This window comes from Chlorocebus sabaeus, chromosome 7 (assembly GCF_047675955.1).
Source record: "Chlorocebus sabaeus isolate Y175 chromosome 7, mChlSab1.0.hap1, whole genome shotgun sequence".
Lineage (NCBI taxonomy): Eukaryota > Metazoa > Chordata > Mammalia > Primates > Cercopithecidae > Chlorocebus > Chlorocebus sabaeus.
Window position 1 is genome coordinate 63,626,179 of NC_132910.1, and position 18,816 is coordinate 63,644,994.

General features: G+C 36.9%; 1 protein-coding gene across 1 annotated transcript in view; it reads left to right on the forward strand.

The window, feature by feature from the left end:
- FAM241A (family with sequence similarity 241 member A) overlaps positions 1 to 18,491 on the forward strand; it is a 37,793-nt gene extending 19,302 nt beyond the window's left edge. Inside the window, exon 2 of the mRNA XM_007999552.3 lies at positions 18,135 to 18,491. Coding sequence (XP_007997743.3) covers positions 18,135 to 18,380 — 246 coding nt within the window. The 3' untranslated portion in view covers positions 18,381 to 18,491. The remainder of the gene's footprint in view (positions 1 to 18,134) is intronic.
- The last annotated feature ends 325 nt before the right edge of the window (positions 18,492 to 18,816 follow it).

Consider the following 18,816-nt stretch of genomic DNA (forward strand, 5'->3'; position numbering starts at 1 on the left):
TTAACAGATGAATGGATAAAGAAAATGTGGTACTTATACCCAAGGGAGTACTAGTCAGCCATTAAAAAGAGTGAGTTCGTCTTTTGCAACAACATGGATGGAACTGGAGGTCATTATGTTAAGTGAAATAAGCCAGGCACAGGAAGACAAACGTCGCATATTCTCACTTATTTGTGGGATCTAAAAATCAAAATAATTGAACTCATGAAGGTAGAGAGTAGAAGGATGGCTACCAGAGGCTGGGAAGGGTAGTGGGGCGTGAGGGGGAAGTGAGGATGGTTAATGGTTACAAAAAGAATGGAATGAATGAATGAGACCTAGTATTTGATAGTACAACAGAGTGATTGTTGTCAAAATAATTGTACATTTTAAAATAACTAAAAGAGTGGAATTGGATTGTAACACAAAATTAAATGCTTGAGGGGATGGATACCCCATTTTCCATGATGTGCTAATTTCACGTTGTATACCTATATCAAAATATCTTGTGTGCCCCACGAATATATACACCTACTATGTGCTCAGAAATTTTTTTTTTTTTTTTTTTTTTGGAGACAGAGTCTTGTTCTGTCGCCCAGGTTGGAGTGCAGAGGTGCGATCTCGGCTCACTGCAAGCTCCGCCTCCCGGGTTCACGCCATTCTTCTGCCTCAGCCTCTCTCAAGTAGCTGGGACTACAGCCCTGCCACCACGCCTGGCTAATTTTTTTTTTCTTTTTTTTTTAATTAGAGACGGGGTTTCACTGTGTTAGCCAGGATGGTCTTGATCTCCTGACCTTGTGGTCTGCCCGCCTCAGCCTCCCAAAGTCCTGGGAAATTTTTTAAAAATGTTTTTTAAAAGTACATTTCTTAATGAAGATTATATACTCACACCTTACAATGAATTTTATTCTGCTTTCCTTTTAATACCTGGTTCAACTCCTTTACAATAAGAGATTTAGAAATTTGATTATTTGATGTGAAGGGGTGAGGTTGAGATGGAGAATGTAAGTTATTTACAGCAAAGCATGTTTTCTGAAAAAGAAATTTTCCAATAAACTGTACTACAGTTTATTGGAATGAACTCAGAATTTGTTGTCAGACTACTGCTTTCAAATCCTGGCTGGCTGATTTGGGGGAAGTCCTCTGGAGTCAGTTAGACCTCTAGACTCTAATAGCACCCACCTGACTGTGATTTTGTGTGGAGCTAATGCTTGGAATATATGTGTTTAATAGTTCATTGAACAAATGGCTATAAGCAAAGGAAGATGGAAAAAGATCAAAATTACAAGGATTTTTTTCTGAAGATATTAAAAATACTAGTAATTTTCTCTTGGCCAAGGTAAGATTTAAAAATTGGGTCTTCAGCATATAAACTATATACGTATTAATAAAAATCATTAGAGAAGATGAACTCTCCATCAGAAGAGAACATAGAGTAAAAAGATAAGATGCCCTCTAGATAAGCCCCTGAGGAGTTCTAACTATAAACTCAGAAGGGAATGGGCCAACGGAAGTAGACCAAAGAGAAAAAGGGAGATGAAGACACCTAGAATGACTAGTAGGCTTCTGGCTTGCACTGCAGGTTGTGCCATTTATTGAGGCGGAGGATACTGGAGGAAGACCAATTTTAGAGCAGATGATTATGAATTTGGTACTGGGCATGTTGAATTTGAGGTTCCTATAAGACATTCATATAGAAATGTTGAATATGTAGTTGAGCATTCTAGTCTAGAAATCTGAAGAGTTGCCTGAGCTGAGAAGTGATGTTCTGAAAGATAAGAAGAAAACTGTGAATCTTTTATGAAAATATGGGTCATTTTAATTAGGAAGGGATAGTGCAGCAGTGTTTTATATGGTAATTTGGGTACATATCTTTATATACTAAGTAGCTTAATAGCAGGGAATATGGGTTATTATTTTGTATACCCTACAGCACTTAACCTTACTCTTGGTAAGCATTCAATAATTATTTGTTGAATTGAACTAAATTGACTAAAGAGTTTATTTTGCAAGCTAGCCTATTCTGTGAATCAAGGATTGTGAATTAGCTGAGTTGAAGCTTAGTAATCAAAGATTCTCAAGGAGGACATGACAGACATCAAGAACCAGTGTGTGGCTTCCTGAAAGTAAGCAGCAATCAGTCTGGCAAATCAGTCAGGTCTGTTCAGGCTTGCCACAAGTAGGGCACAGCACATCTTGCATAAATTGCAGGTGCAAAACTTGCTGAGAGGAGAGGATCATAACTTTGGTATATAAGCACAAACTGTATTACAGTAAGCAGAAAACTTCTAATAATTTTCACTATATCACCATTCACCTAAAATTAAAACAACTAATATACTTTGTTATGAAATAAGGTGACTTTATGTAGATATACTGTTTTTCAAAGAGTTTTTTCACAAGAAATGTCAGATTCACACACATTTCTTTATCTACAAGACTAGATTCCTACAGACTCTTTAGTCCTATAATGAAAAGCAATTAAACTTTTTTCCCTACTTAGTTCAAATGATTGATAGCTTAATAGATACTTCATTTAATGAGAATTGTCCAGCAGTGGTTATTTCAGAACTGCAAAGAAAAAAATCAGCCAAGTCAATGGTTTTGACAAAAAGTGAAATGTATAAAACAAGCTGTTATTGTACAGGAAACAATAAACTCCCAAACAATTAATATATATGAATGGCATTTTCGTAGCTTTTTGAAAAATTGTCAGATTTGTAAGTACTGTTAACTTTGCTATGAGACAAAATTCCATCATAGATCTTACTAAGAAATTATTGATAAATTAATTTTAAAAGAAACTTAGTTCTCAAGGATGGTTCCTATATTTGAATTTATTTTTTTAATTTGAGACAGTGTTTGGCTCCTGTTGCCCAGGCTGGAGTGCAATGGCGCAATCTCAGCTCATTGCAACTTCCACCTCCCAGATTCAAGCGATTCTTCCACCTCAGCCTTCCAAGTAGCTGGGATTACAGGCGTGCGCCCCCACACCTGGCTTAATTTTGTATTTTTAGTAGAGACGAGTTTCAGCATATTGGTCAGTCTGGTCTTGAACTCCTGACCTCAAGTAATCCGCCTGCCTTGGCCTCCCAGAGTGCTGGGATTACAGGCGTGAGCCCTGGCACCCAGCCTTTGATACTTCTATTAGTCATGCCTACATGTTCAACTCTTTAAATATAATATGGAAAAGATACAACAGCATAAGCAAAATAGTCTTCAATCTTCCATATAGCTTTACCTTGGACTAGGTACAAACTTAAAACTCCTATCCTAAAATTTAATTTAAAAGAAGTATTTACAAAAATCATAAATGTTGATAATTCTTTCAACAGATGCTGGCCAAACTACTAGAAGAGCGGCATCAGTGATACATTCAATGTTTTTAAGAATTAGTCCTCATCTAGTTAGTGCCTCAGATTCTTTTCTGGTGCCTCTGATTTTGAATATTATTGCTTTTCTTCGTTTTGTCCTAAAAGGAAGTGACTCATCAAACACACAAACTAATCCAGTTCCAATCAGGATCTATATTTTGCTTAAGGAATGAAAAGGTATATGTTACAGTGTAAAATCTATTTTTGTACTTAGATGCATGAATAAGAGGAGTTGGGATTATGAGTAAATGCTAATCTTAAAAAGAAATGGCAACACCTCTAAGAAAGAGACAACAAAAGAATGAGAAAGATCCAAAACAATCTTCAGGAATTGGATGGACAATTATCAAGAGGTGACTGAAAGGATTTGGGAGTATGGAAGGAGTACCAGGAACATTGAGACAACATAATTTTATAGTAAAGCATCTCAACACAATTTTTACCAATAACACTTAGCAGCCTAAAAGAAACAGGGAAATTGGAGACTGTAGGAAGTCAGGGCATGGGGAGAAAACATAGCTATGAATTCATAGTTGAAATGGTAGACACTATGTATTCTCAACTGCAAGGAGAAAATAGAAGCCAAAAGGACTAAATATATAACTAATCCAGAGGCTTTTAAAATTCTGCTTCTTTCTTGGTATGTATTGTCATGTATTTGTTTATCTTCTCTTCCTGTATGATACTGTGTCTTACTTGTGTTTCACAAATGTGAGACTCCTGACCTTTTATAAGAAGGTAACAAGGCATTTTTCAAAAAGCCTTTCTTTGGAGAGGTTGAGTGGGATGGTGGAGTGGATTAAGTGGAACAAAATTCCAGTTGTTTGTTGGGAAAATATTTTTTAGTCTAAAATCCCTCTGAGACTCACTCCAAACTAATTTCTTTCTGTCATTCTTCTTCCTTCTTTCGTTTAAAATTATGTTTTCTAGAAAGGCCACCTTTCCATGATCATTGGAGCACATTCTGCTCATGTTAGAAGTTCATCGTTCTTAGTCATTAAGCACATACAGTAGTCCCCCCTTATCCGCAGGGGATACATTCTAAGACCCCCAGTGGATGCTGAAATTGATAATAGTACTGAACCCTATATATACTGTTTTTCCTATGTGTACATACCTATGATTAAATTTCATTTATAAGTAAAGACACAGTAAGAGATTACCAATAAGAATACATTAGAACAATTATAATAATACACTGTAATAAAAGTTGTATGAATGTGGTCTCTCTTTCTCTCAAAATAATCTTATTGTATCATACTCACCCTTCTTGTGATCTGTCAATCTAATAATTGAGGTGACTATAAGCGACTAATGGGTGGATCGTGTCAACAGCATGGATACGCTGGACAAAAGCTTGAGTCATGTCCCAAGCAGGATAGAGCAAGATGGTGTGAGATTTCATCGCTGTACTCAAAATGGCCCACAATTTAAAACTTACAAATTATTTATTTCTGAAATTTTCCATTTAATATTTTCAGACCACAGCTGACTACAGCTAACTGAAACTGGGAAAAGAGAAACTGGGTAAGGGGGACAACTATAGTATTAAGGCAAGAAAATTTCAGGGGAAAGCAAGCAGTTATTTTTTGGCCAAATATGATACATTTTCTCTCTCAACTGGATACAGTTAGAAATAGAAAAAAAAAAAAAGCCCACCTTTGAAGTGCTCACTGTGCTTAGTCTTTGTGCCAACTTCTGTAGTTTTTCTTTTCTTCTGGGGGTAGGAATGGGATTAAAGGTTAGAGATTGGTTTTGTTTTTTATTTTTGAGAAAAGATGAAATTTTTTAAATCCTGGTCAAATAGTAAGTATGACAATTGAGACCAGGCGCTATACTATAGTGAGCCAGATGTGTGTATAAAACAAGAAGCTGTTATTGTACAGGAAAAAAATGCAAAAACCACAAAACCATTTTAAAATTATTATTTTTACTTTCTTTCTGTGCCGATAGCACCCCCACAAACATGGTAAACATTCCTAAAACCCACTGGACTTTCTGTATGAAGTGTGGCAAGCACCAACCCCACAAAATGACACAGTACAAGAAGGGCGATGATTCTCTGTATGCCCAGGGAAAGCGGTGTTATGACAGGAAACAGAGTGGCTATGGGGAGCAAGCTAAGCCAATTTTCCAGAAAAATAAAAACTACAAAGAAGATTGTGCTAAGGCTTGAGTGTGATGAGCCAACTGCAGATCTAAGATAATGCTGGCTATTAAAAGATGCAAGCATTTTGAACTGGGAGGAGATAAGGAGAGAAAGGCCCAAGTGATTCAGTTCTAAGTGTCATCTTTTGTTTTGTTATGAAGATTGTAAAATCTTGAGTTTATGGCCGGGCGCGGTGGGTCACGCCTGTGATCCCAGCACTTTGGGAGGCCGAGGCAGGTGAATCACGAGGTCAGAAGATCTAGACCATCCTGGCTAACACGGTGACACCCCTTCTCTACTAAAAATATAAAAAATTAGCTGGGCGTGGTGGCGGGCACCTGTAGTCCCAGCTACTCAGGAGGCTGAGGCAGGAGAATGGCATGAACCCTGGAGGGGGAGGTTGCAGTGAGCCGAGATCGTGCCACTGCACTCCAGCCTGGGTGACAGAGCAGGACTCCATCTCAAAAAAAAAAAAAAAAAAAAGGATTATTTTTGCTGAATATAAGTGAATCAAGACAAGTATAACTGAACTGCTTTTAAAAACTGATACATTGAAACAATTAGAATGTGAATCATCACAAGACTGATTTTATATTTATAACGAAGCATATAGTGTAGGCTTTAGAACATAGGCTTTAGAGCCAGATTGCCTGAATGTATCTAGATTCCACCAATTACTAATGGATCTTGACTAAATTATGTAATCTTTCTTCCTCAATTTCCTTTATGTTTTGAAGATCATAGTACTGAAAACATTGCCCAGCACATACTATTCATTTAATGTTCATTTCTTAAATTAATAAATGTGTCATGAAATAAGTTAAAAATTTCATTTAAGCATTGTTGTTTTCAAGGCTTACATATTTCAGAGCATATCTACATAGGGACAGCCTTTGAGATAAAGAGGAATAAAAAGCAAGAAATGAGTCTTTGCAGGTGACTAAATTCTGAAGTGAAGATGTTTTGTAAACCACAGAATCAGTTCGTGGTATAGGACAGCTATAACCAGCTATCCTTTTACATAATAATACAAAAGCAGTTAAACACACCATATCATTTTTTAAAGCATCATTTACATATTTGAAAGCAGTGCATTAGTGGGGTTTTTGCCAATTCTTTTGATTAAGTTTTTGACCAAATTGACCTTTCTTGAACTAAATGCCAAGCATTTTGCAGCTATTAAATGTTGATCACATTTTGCCTTAAAATATATGTATTTGTTTATAAAGGTTAACCTCCACACTAGATTATTCGCTTCTCAAAGTTAAGGATGTAGTCTTATTTAATGCTTTATAGGTACCAGAAAAAATGTTTGTTGAATTGGTTCTAGAGAGTAAAGAGTTTTTAAAGCAAAATAATCATAAATGTTATGCTGAATATAAATGACAGCATAGTTTTATTTGTTCATTTGTACATTAATATGTTTGTATTTGCTGTTTTTTTTTTCTTTCTGGGCTGCCAGATATTTTGTTTGTTTTGAGGCAAGGTCTGGCTTTGTCACCCAGGCTAGAGTGCAGTGGTGCACTGCAGCCTCGGCCTCCTGGGTTCAAGCTATTTTCCTACCTCAGCCTCCTGAGCAGCTGGGACTACAGGCGCCCACCACCATACCCCGCTAATTTCTGTATTTTTTTGTACAGTTAGGGTCTCACTGTGTTGCCCAGGCTGGTCTTGAACTCCTGAACTCAAATGATCTGCCCACCTCAGGCTCCCAAAGTGCTGAGATTATAGGTGTGAGCCACTATGCCCTGCCCTGCCAGAGATTTAATGTGGGCCATAGAAGAGGAGACCATTTTAATGTTCGCAGAGCATTCTTGATTTACTTTTTATAGTTCTACATTTTTAAAGAACTTCTCCAGAGAGTTATAAATAATGATAGAAAGTATTTTAATTGTGCTAAAAGTTTTTCTAAAAAATAGGTTTGAGAGTGACATTTAATGTATTGAAAGCAACTAAGGAAAAAACAGGACTATTCTGAGATTTGGGTTTCTGGTTAACTTTCTTTAGGCTTAATGAAAAAATGAGTTAATTACCAGCTAAAGTACTTGGTAGACTACTGCATAATGATGGAAAATTGCCTACTTGATGATATTTGTGAAAATATAGTGAAGAAGGAGAAAAAGGGGGCCATTTTTTAATTCATTTAATCTTCAAGTGTACATTTAAAGCCTTTTATTAATGTTAGTAAGAACTGCCTGATTAAATGGATCCTCATAAGTCAAACTTTTATACTGAGAGTTTGATCACAGGACATATGAAGAATAATAAACACTCTTGAAGGTGCTTACGGTCCCAGGACTCATTCCAGAGAACTAGCTACCTACCGTATAGCATCCTCTGATTCAGCCTCACAGAAGTTGTCCCACAGTTCACCATCAAAAGTAATGTCCAGAAATAACCAAGGTCGGGCTTCCAGAACAATGAGGTAAGGAATTCAGCAGACTATCTCCTCAGCAAAGCAGCAATTTAACTGTTGAAAATTATTAAGCAAAACAAAATAAAGCAATCTTTTAAAGTCTCTAAGAACCATCCTCGAGGTATTCAGCAAATAGAGAATTATTCATTCAAGAAAGTATACTAAATCTCAGACTACAGTTTCGCCCTGGAGGAGTAGGCCTTTGGTGTTTCTCAGCTCTCTGCCCCTCCTCCTCCTAGCTCCGTGTTGTGGAATCTCAGTTCCAGGTAGGCATAGCTGAGAGGACCAAGTCTGTCTTCCCCCAACCAGTCTCTAAGTGAGGCACAGCAAGTTGAGAACATAGAGGCCCAGCCTTCCCCTCCCTGCACTCACTGTAGGGCAGAGGTTCCCTCCCAGGAGAGGTAACCCAGGAAAACCTCAAGTGTGTAATTTTACGGCAGGGTGTCACCCCAGGGAAAACTAGTGCAATGGTGCAGGAGCCCTGCCCAAGAGGAAAGGCAGATCTTACGAGTGAAGAGCTCCATAGATGTCCCTGAGAGGAAAGGGAATGGAGAACTTCATGACTAAATTTGTTGTTGAAAGCAATACAGAGGTTGGTGAAGAGCAATTAAAAGGAGGCTGATAGCGCCATAATATATCAAAACATATTACTAGTGGCACCATCAAAACAACACAGCAGCCAGAAGTTTTAAAGAGAGAACCAGGGAAAGAGCCAAGAATAGCCTTCCTGGGATCAAAGTCAACTGTGAGAATCGAGAAAGCAGGGCTCATGTGCTAGGCTACACCCACTCAGGAGCAATTATAGTAGGATATGGGGTAGACTTGAAAGCATTCTCCGTGCTGTACATAGACCCATCAACACAGGACAATAGCCTCAATGGCACAAGGGGCTTAAATTCAACATCTGACCAAACACCAGTTGAACAATAAACTATTCTGACCCCTTACTCCTTGGAAGCCAGGCTTTAAAATGACATCACAGTCATCCCTGGCAGTCTGAAAAACTGTGTATATGCCCAAGGCATTTCTCTGTCAGTTGCCAGAGTGGGAATCTCCAAGCTACTAGTCCCTGGCTGAATGTGTAAAGTGTTTACCACAATATCTAGCATATGGGTAAATTCTGATTAGTGGTAGCTATTATTATTATCATCATCTATAGTCAGAACTCTTGGTTTCAAGTGACAAAAATCCAACTCGTACTAGATTTTGGAAAATAGGAATTTATTGGCTCATGTTATGAAAAAGACCAAAAGTAGATATGCTAGCTATATCTGAGTACTGAAATTGTGTCAATGAAACTGTCTCTATCCATTTCTTGGCTTTACTTTATGTTGGCTTTGTTCTTAGCAAGCTTTTTCCCCTCCTAGTAATATGGCCTACATCTCACCAGCTATCTAACTATGATTTGTTTGTTTGTTTCAAAAAACAAAAACAAAAACCTGTCTCTTTTTCAATAGTTGCAGTAAAGTCTTGACTAGAGCTTTCATTGACCTGTCTTGCATTACATACTCATTCATTAAGTAAGTACGTGCCCAAGAAAATGAAATGTTCAGCCAGGCGTGGTAGCTCATGCCTGTACTCCCAGCACTTTGGTAGGCTGAGGTAGGTGGATAACCTGAGGTCAGGAGTTCCGAGACCAGCCTGGCCAACATGGTGAATCCCTGTCTCTACCAAAAATACAAAAATTAGCTGAGTGTGGTGGCGGGCACCTGTAATCCCAGCTACTCAGGAGGCTGAGGCAGGAGAATCGCTTGAACCCGGGAGGCAGAGGTTGCAGTGAGCCAAGATCACACTGTGGCATTCCAACATGGGCGACAAAGCGAGACTCTGTCTCAAAAAAAAGGAAAGAAAATGAAATGTTCTTATTGGTCAGGCTTGGGGCTGGGGAATGGAGACATCTTCAACCAACACATGGACTAAGAGCAGGTAAAGTATGGCTTCCCCAAAGTTAAATCAAGTAGACTATATGGTATATATACTAGGCAGGCAAAAACAGCAGACTTTCAGTACTGCGTATGTAATGATATGCATTAACACAACAACATGTAATACTGGACACAGGAAGACAGTTGATGAATCTTAAATTGTCAACTCACTCAGCAAAAGCCTGTTTATAGAATGTAACTTGTGCCATTTCCAAAGTGAGTAAACAGGTTCTACCAATATTAATGTGCACAGATTGTTCTGTGGGTAGGGATGTTCCATAGAAAACATCCCACTTCAATTTCTATATAATTAAATTGTCATAACACTTGAAAAAAATACAACTGAACTTAATTATCATGAGAAAGATGATCACTAAGGCATTAATTATCTCAGGCAGCATGGTACAATAGAGAATAGCAGTAAAAATCACAAGATACAAATTCTGCCAAAAATATAGTAATAATAATTACCATATATTGAGTGCTTATTCAAAAAGCTTTTATCTGTTTTCTTACCACAACAACTCTATAAGGTAGGTATTATTGTACACATTCTATGGGTGAAGAAACTGAGAGTCAGTGGTTAAGTAATTTGCCCAGTGTCACACAGCTGATACATGACAGAGCAGGATTTGAATCTGTCCTGTTTGCTACCAAAGCCTTGGTTTTTTGTTAATGGGCTATGGTACTTAACCTCTTCATTCCTAATTTCTAAAGTAAGAGACTGTGATTTAGTTATCTTTGAAGATGTGTCTCAAAAATCCAGTGATTACTTAAGGGTTTACCTTTAATTTCTCATGATTAATTTTGGGTATCTTTTAAGAAGGATTTTGAATCAATTAGAACACCCCTCTATTTTTACGTATGTCTTTAATCATGGATAAAAAAAAGAGTATCACTGTTTTGGTGAGAACACTCTTCATGTGCATGTCACAGTCAGTACTCTCTGTGAAACCACAAAGGAAACTACATTTGACAAATGTTTTTCCATTGGGACCTCACATACAAAGAATAAATTTTGGCAAAGACAAAGGTGATTAACGTTAGAACAGGAAAAAAGCTCCATCTGTATTTCTGCACTCATGTATTGGTTTAGTGAAGTCTTACGGGTTTGCTTATTGTTTGTAGGGGAGGTTTTTTGTTTATTGTCTTATTGCAATTCTGCCAACCACGTATCTCTTCATTCTTGCCGAGTCTTTTTTTTTTCACATTTGAATCTGAATTCATTACTACTTTTAAAAGCTGTGAAAATGTACTAACCTGCTGCAAATAGCTTTACATAGTTTAAATTTTTGTACAAGACGAAAATAAGAATTTGAACAACTTTTCTGCTTGAATACTTTTAGGTATTCTGTAAACTGTGAGAAAAGATGTAAAAGAAAAAAGTAATATTCATTTTGCTGTGTAAAATGTATTCATTCTGTGTAAAGTGAAAGTGTATTTATATAGCTTATTTTTTCAGAGGTGGAGTACATAAAAATTTCTCTGAAAACTAAGCAGCATTAACTAGATGCTAGTTACTAATGTAATAATAACTGGAGGGTGTACAGTGTAGGGATTAATGGTGGGTCCCCTGGAGTAAGAATATCTAGGTTCACGTCATAGATCCTTCAATTACTAAGTATAGGTCAATGTCCAGACATTTAATTCCTCTTAAACTTTACAGTTTCCTTATCTATAAATGGGGGGAAATAATAGTGCCTCCTTTACAGATTGTTGCAAAGATCAAACAAGATAATGCACGTAAAACACAGTGCATGTTACATAGGAGGCACTTGGGTTAGCTTTCCTATTCTACCATTAATAACACTACCACTACTATTACTCTGAAAATTACAAGCATCTTGACAGAGAATCAGACCCCTAAGAACTCATCTGTTCATATTAGTGTCTGCCCTTAAAACACAGTGGGTTAGGAATTATACTGAGCATGTAAGTTTTAGCTAGCAGCTGTCATTTTCTGTAATTTATTCCAGAATTTATAAATATTTGAAAAAATTCACAACTATGCTCATGGGAGAATACAATGAATATTGATATTACATTTAAGTTTTCTTTGTTTTAAATTTTTGTGGGCTTCTTGCATAGTATGTTATTGTAGAATATTTCCATTTTTCCTTCAACGAATACTTATTATGAGACTATGATGGACCAGGCACAGTGCAATATACAAAGTACTAATGTAAAATTTGTAAGACATGTTTATTGCCCTTAATACCCTTAGCAGGTTCAAAGCTAGTGACAGAACATAGATATATAAAGAAATAATTTTATAAGAAAACACTATGCTAAGCATAATAATGGCTGTTATTAAAAAGTCAAAAAACAACAGATGCTGGCGAGGCTGTGGAGAAAAGGGAATGCTTACACATTATTGATGGGAATATGAATTAGTTCAGCCACTGTGGAAAGCAGTTTGGAGATTTTTCAAAGAACTTCAAACAGAGCTACCATTTGACCCAGCAATCCTATTACTACATATATACCCAAAGAAAATAAATTGTTTTACAAAAAGACACATGCTCTCATATGTTCATCATAGTACTACTCTCAATAGCAAAGAGAATCAACCTAGGTGCCCATCAATGGTGGATTGCATAAAGAAAATGTGAGATATATATATACACACACACACACACACACACAATGTAATACTGCACATCCTGAAGAACAAAATCATATCCTTTGCAGCAGTCAACATGGATATAGCTGGAGACCACTGTCCTAACCAAATTAATGCAGAAACAGAAAACCAAATACCACATGTTCTCACTTATAAGTAGGAGCTAAACATTGGGTACTCATGGACGTAAGGATGGCAACAGTAGACACTGGGGACTACCAGAGGGAGGCGGAAGAAAGTGGAGTGTGGGTTGAAAAACTACCTATTGGGTACTATGCTCACTACCTGAGTGATGGAATATATACCCCAAACCTCAGCATCATGCAGTATACCCTTGTAACAAACATGCACATGTACCCCCTGTATCTAAAATAAAAGTTGAAATGATTTTAAAAAGAGCTAAAGAAATAATTTAAAATTAAAACTTTTGAGGCCCCTAATTTTATGTCCTTTTTATACAGTATTTCTCTATGAAGAATTCTGTATTTCTCTATTTGTTAACAACAATTAAATATAGGCAGTAAAAAATACAGGTGTTCGTTATACCAGTGTTTTCTCAAAATGTGGTGAAAAGCTAGGTTTTTTTTTTCAATTCATTGCAGACTGATACATTTGTAAAATAAATTTTAAAAAAAGAACTTTTTCTCACTATGGTCAGAGGAAAATGTTAACTACTGAAGAATGGTCAAAGAGGTGCAGTACTGCTAGCTTTGAAGATGAAAGAAGAGGTCCAGGAGCCAAGGAATATGGGCAGCTCTAGCAACTGGAAAAGTACAGAAATAGATTCTTTTGAGCCTCTAGAAAGAAATTCAGTCCTGCAAAAATGACTTCTAATAGAACTATAAAATAATACGTTTATGTTGGTTTAAACCATTACATTTATAATTCTTATGGAAGCAATAGAAAACTAATATTAAACACAAGTTCTCTTTACCTGAGGAGTATATGTGGAGAAATAAAAGAAAATAAGGATAACTTTTCAAAGTTGACCCAGAAGAGCTAGGAATAATTTTTTCAAAAGACATGCAAAAGTCATTGTTCCAAAGTGAATCACATACTTTCCAAAACTAGCTCTAGTAAAGAGAAAATTATTCTTAGAATCATCTCTGGAACTGAGTAGGTAGAATTCACTTCACCTGAAGAATGAAGGCTGGATTTAAGGTTCTAATAGGGAAGAGGAAAGAAGACAGGATGCTGAGTAATATCCACAAAAGAAGTACTGCTAATCCCATAAAAATATATACATGGTTTTCAGATTACTGTAGTAAATAATATTTTGGAAAACAGTGCCTATCTTTTGTTTGGCAAAAAAAAAAGCAAAGTAGAGAATCTATCAAATACTTCTCTAATGCCTGCCAGAAAGACACATGATAAATTCTTCGTGTTTATTCGACAAATATTTATTGAGATGTTTCTATATGCTGCTATTCCCAGGACATAGCCTTTGCTACATATTCATATCAGAGGCTATCGGTGGCCAGCAAAAATAAATACTGCTCCTACTTCATGAAGCTTATAGTACAAGTAGACATTAATCTAATAACAACACACATTGGCATTGAGTTAGAATGCATTGAAAGAGCATTATCTGATGCCATGAGACTGAGTTGAAGCTTAAGCTAAGACCAAAAGAAGAGGATGCCTTAACTAAGCAAAGGAGAGAGGAAATAATTTTTTAAGCAGAGAATATAGTATGTGCAAATCCCTGTGGCGAGCAAGAGCTGAAAGACCTATGTGGCTGAAAACAAAGACAGAGGAAGGCTGATGACAGAATGAGACCAGAGACTCGGATAGAAGCCAGACTAAGCAGGGCTTCATAGATCATGTTAAAGATTTTGGCCTTGATCTTAAAAGCAGGATGGAGGTGGCATGATTGAATTTGCACTTGGAAAGAACCACTGTGGCTACATTGTGGTATATAGATTATAGGGGAGCTAATGGACTTGTGCAGTAGCAGTGTTAGGAAACTATTGGAATAGTCAAGAGATCTTATTGGATTCTTAGGATTATAGCAGTAGATGGAATAGTGTATACACTTTAAAGAAATGTTTAGAAGGTAAAACAAAGAGGATATGGTGATGACCTCGATGTGGGTCATGAGGAAGAGACAGAGGGAGGGGGTCAATAATGCCTTAGAGTTCTGACCTTTGGATCTGGTATATGGATGGTAGTGCCATTCACTAACCTAGGGAGCATCAAGAGAGCCCTCTTCCTCACAAATCAGCCAGATGGTTTAAATTTTATTGTAAATAAGAACTTCTAGGCCGGGCGCGGTGGCTCAAGCCTGTAATCCCAGCACTTTGAGAGGCCGAGACGGGCGGATCACGAGGTCAGGAGATGGAGACCATCCTGGCTAACACAGTGAAACCCCGTCTCTACTAAAAAATACAAAAAACTAGCCGGGCGAGGTGGCGGGCGCCTATAGTCCCAGCTACTCCGGAGGCTGAGGCAGGAGAATGGCGTAAATCCGGGAGGCGGAGCTTGCAGTGAGCTGAGATCTGGCCACTGCACTCCCGCCTGGGCGACAGAGCGAGACTCCGCCTCAAAAAAAAAAAAAAAAAAAAAAAAAAGGACTTCTAAAAATAATTGAATTGGATGACCTTTTGATAGTTCATGAGACAATCCAGAAAAAGCAATATGCTGTTACTTGTGGTAGTTTTGTGACACCACATGCATTTCATTGTATCTCATAACTCAAGTCATAATATAGTCCTTTCTTAATACAATTTACCCAATTGCAATATATTTGTAATGAGTTAATTCTACTTAATTATCTCAGCTTGTCAATTTTGGGAACTTAAAAAAAAAACATAGAAACGCACCAATTGACAGAAAGAAGGGAGGGATCAAACTCATCAACTGTAACCATGCAGTTCTTTACCTCAACTTATTTCAAGTATCTCTTATTCCTACAGTGAAGTGCTGGTGCTGGCTCCTACCAGTCCTCAAAGAGCAAGTTGTTAAATGTTCAGGAACTTTGTGAACTGGCTGTTAATAGTTTGAAATTGGCCACAGTGGAAGTACTAACACTACAGAAACTGGAAATCACAACAGAATTGGCAAACACTGTAAAATAGAGCTTTCCCCAACCCCCAACAAAGCCCATTGTTAAACATTTACCAACACACCAGTCTTTGTATCCTTTAGAACTGTGTTATTTGAGAGGATAGCCTAGATACATAAAATACTGTAATGAGATTGACTATAATCTCACTGATTGAAGAATAGTGCTTATTTTCCTTCTCCACATTCTTTTTTTCTTCTTCTTCTTTTGCCTGCCTGGAAACTGATAACTTTTCCACATTCTTAAATGTCTTCCTTTAGGGTTGTTTGAACCCCCTATCCAATTCATTGCTGGATATATTTGATGTTTCTACAGAATTTCATTTGTGAAGATATGTTACTTTTAGGCATTAGTCTAGTGATTTTTTTAAACGTTTTTCTTCTTTGTTAGATTGCCCAGATTAAGAAGTATTTCAGTAAGGTGGCAAAGTTTTAGAAATTACTGAATCTGGTTGATAGGTATGTAGGTTTATTATACTATTTTCTCTAGTTTTGTGTGTGCTTAAAATTTTTTGTAATTAAAAAGAAGAAGAAGCAGGCGGCAACAGCCACAGCTTTCCCAGACCTGTCCTTACTGGGTCTTCAGCTTCCAGTCTCAATCCCACCAGCTGTTCTCAAGATCTGAGATAATGTGAGCATTGCCGTCTCCTCACCTGGCCTGATTTACTAACTCTCTATTTTGATTTAAGTGTTGCCACACCTCCTTCTTCCCCTGAAAACCCCACAAGCATTTGTAGATTTTATTTATTTTACAAAGAATTTAAACCTTCAGACAGTACCTACCATATCCAGATTAGGGTACTTTCTTCATACTAAAACCACAAAAATACTGAAAAAAAAAAGTCTTAAAAAGCTTCAGTAACAACAAAAAAACCCCAAAGTACAGTGAGTGCATAGATTACAAGAAATTGGGAAGAGTTAAAAAAAAAAAAAAAAAAAAAAAAAAAAAGATTTTTAAGAACTTTAGTAAGAAATGAAGAATAAAAGGGCCAGAACTAGTATCAACATGCTAAACACTGGAGAAACAGAGAGGGATGAGGGATCAGCAGAATTACATACTAAATCGAGGACTCTTCAAGTTCTACCCTAAAGAAAAGAAAGCTTTAATGTTAGGCAAGAACAAGGTTTTTTTTTTTTTTTAATGTAGTATATTGTTATAGATCATATCAAAGTACAAGAAACATGAAATTGACCCAATCGTAATATATCAGTGAAGAAAAAAATAATTTAGAAATCAATTAAAAAAAAAAAAGATCCACAAATTATAACTTAAGAGAAAACTATCAGTATCAAAAAAGGATCACATAAATCATTTTATGGATTAGAAAGCTGAAGTTCAGAAAAAGTGAAGTAATTTGGCTAAGGTCATGTCACTCAGCTAGTTTAAGTGTTGCAGCCTGGACGTGAACTCCCTAGATAACTCTACAACATTTTGTTTTTCTGTCTTTTTCTGATAGAAGTGAAAATCCAAAAGTAATTTTTTTAATTATATAAAATAAGCCGGGTGCGGTGGCTCATGACTGTAATTCCAACATTTTGGGAGGCCAAGGTCACTGCTTGCCTGGTGCTGATTTCTCTGAGTTCAGAGGAGGGAGCCTGTAGACCTGGGAACCAGGTATCTGAGGACGAAGCACCCAGTAATTGGTGCTGGCATCTCAAGAAGGCACATTGAGATTGGTTCTACAAGTGTTGGAAAACCTCCAAATTGCAATCAGCTGTTACTACTAGCAGGCACTATTGCTGTCAGAGTGAAGAATTGTTGCTAGAGTGAGACTTAACAGAATTAAGAAACCCATCTGAAGGAAACAGCAAATTCCTTCTTCCTTCTCTACTTGTGAAGTATCACGCTGGTCCCTGTATTGGCAGAGCCTAACAGGGAGCCAGAAATGCTTGCAGAATTCCAAAGAGTCGGTTTGAAGCCAAGAGACAGTAGCTTACTGTCATGGCCTTAATTGTAATATGACTGGCAGATAATAGAAATAATACTTTTGGTATGTATAATTGGGTGCATGTAGACATTTTCTGGGATACTAACTACTGGGTAGACATTTGGTCTTATTGTAAAAAAAAAAAAAACATTTATTAAAACTATTTGTTTCTCCTGATGAAATTAATAAGAGCCACTTAGGGTGTCTGTATAATGAACAGGAAACTATGCAAGGGCCTGCTCTGAAGTCTGCTTAGCTGAGCTTAAGACAAAGATCACAGCAGTAGTGGCTGAGGGTTGCTCTATAGTAACAGCAAACATGCTTTGGTCAGCTGAGGCTCGGTTTCTTAAAGTCTTAGAGTCAAAGAAACCGTCTAAAAAAGAATCTTACCAGGACAGAGCAATCAGGCCTTGCCTCATAAAACAGGACAGTGGCAGAAAAGGGTGTTCTGAAATCATGGTCACTCACAAGAGAAATACAAACATGGTTCTTCACTTAAGCAGCCATTTTTGTGCAATTCCAGGATCAAAAAGAACATTCCCATTGTATTAAGTTAACAGGTACTTATAGAATAATTATCACAAGTATGCCCAGCACTTTGGGAGATGAAGAACTAAGGTTCTTAAAGACCTTTACATATTTCTCATGTTCATGTTTTGTCTTTTTTTTTTTTTTTTAAGGATGTTGAAGATTCACAAAACCACACTGGTGAGCCTGTTGGAGATGACTACAAGAAAATGGGAACACTTTTTGGTGAACTGAACAAAAACCTTATCAACATGGGCTTCACAAGGATGTATTTTGGAGAACGAATTGTGGAACCAGTAATAGTCATTTTCTTTTGGGTTATGCTGTGGTTCCTTGGCCTGCAAGCCCTTGGACTAGTTTCTGTTCTTTGCCTTGTTATTATTTATGTGCAACAGTAAAACATGGCTGAATGGAATTGTTTGACATTTGGTAGCCATATATGTAATTGAAGAAGTTATATGTTTCATTTTTTGACAACCGAAAAAGTTTGCCTTGTTTCAAATTGTGTGCTGGATGTTTTGTAAGTAAATTTATACATGGATGTTACTTAAAACTAAACTCTTGATCATATCAGGGTTGAATATATATTTTGAATATACATTAGCTTATTCAAAACTCTTGTTTTACTACTATGATCTCTGTCCCCTTTATACACCTCTATCCCCATGCCAAATCTTAACTAACACCACCAGAAAGTGAACAGGGAAAATAACAGGACATGGAATTCAAATCAAGCAATCTAGTTCTTATAAAGAGTTCCAATAAAACATTTTAGAAGAAAAAGGATGAAATAAGCTACAAGTAAGTTTCACTTAGAAAACTGCTCCCCACTAA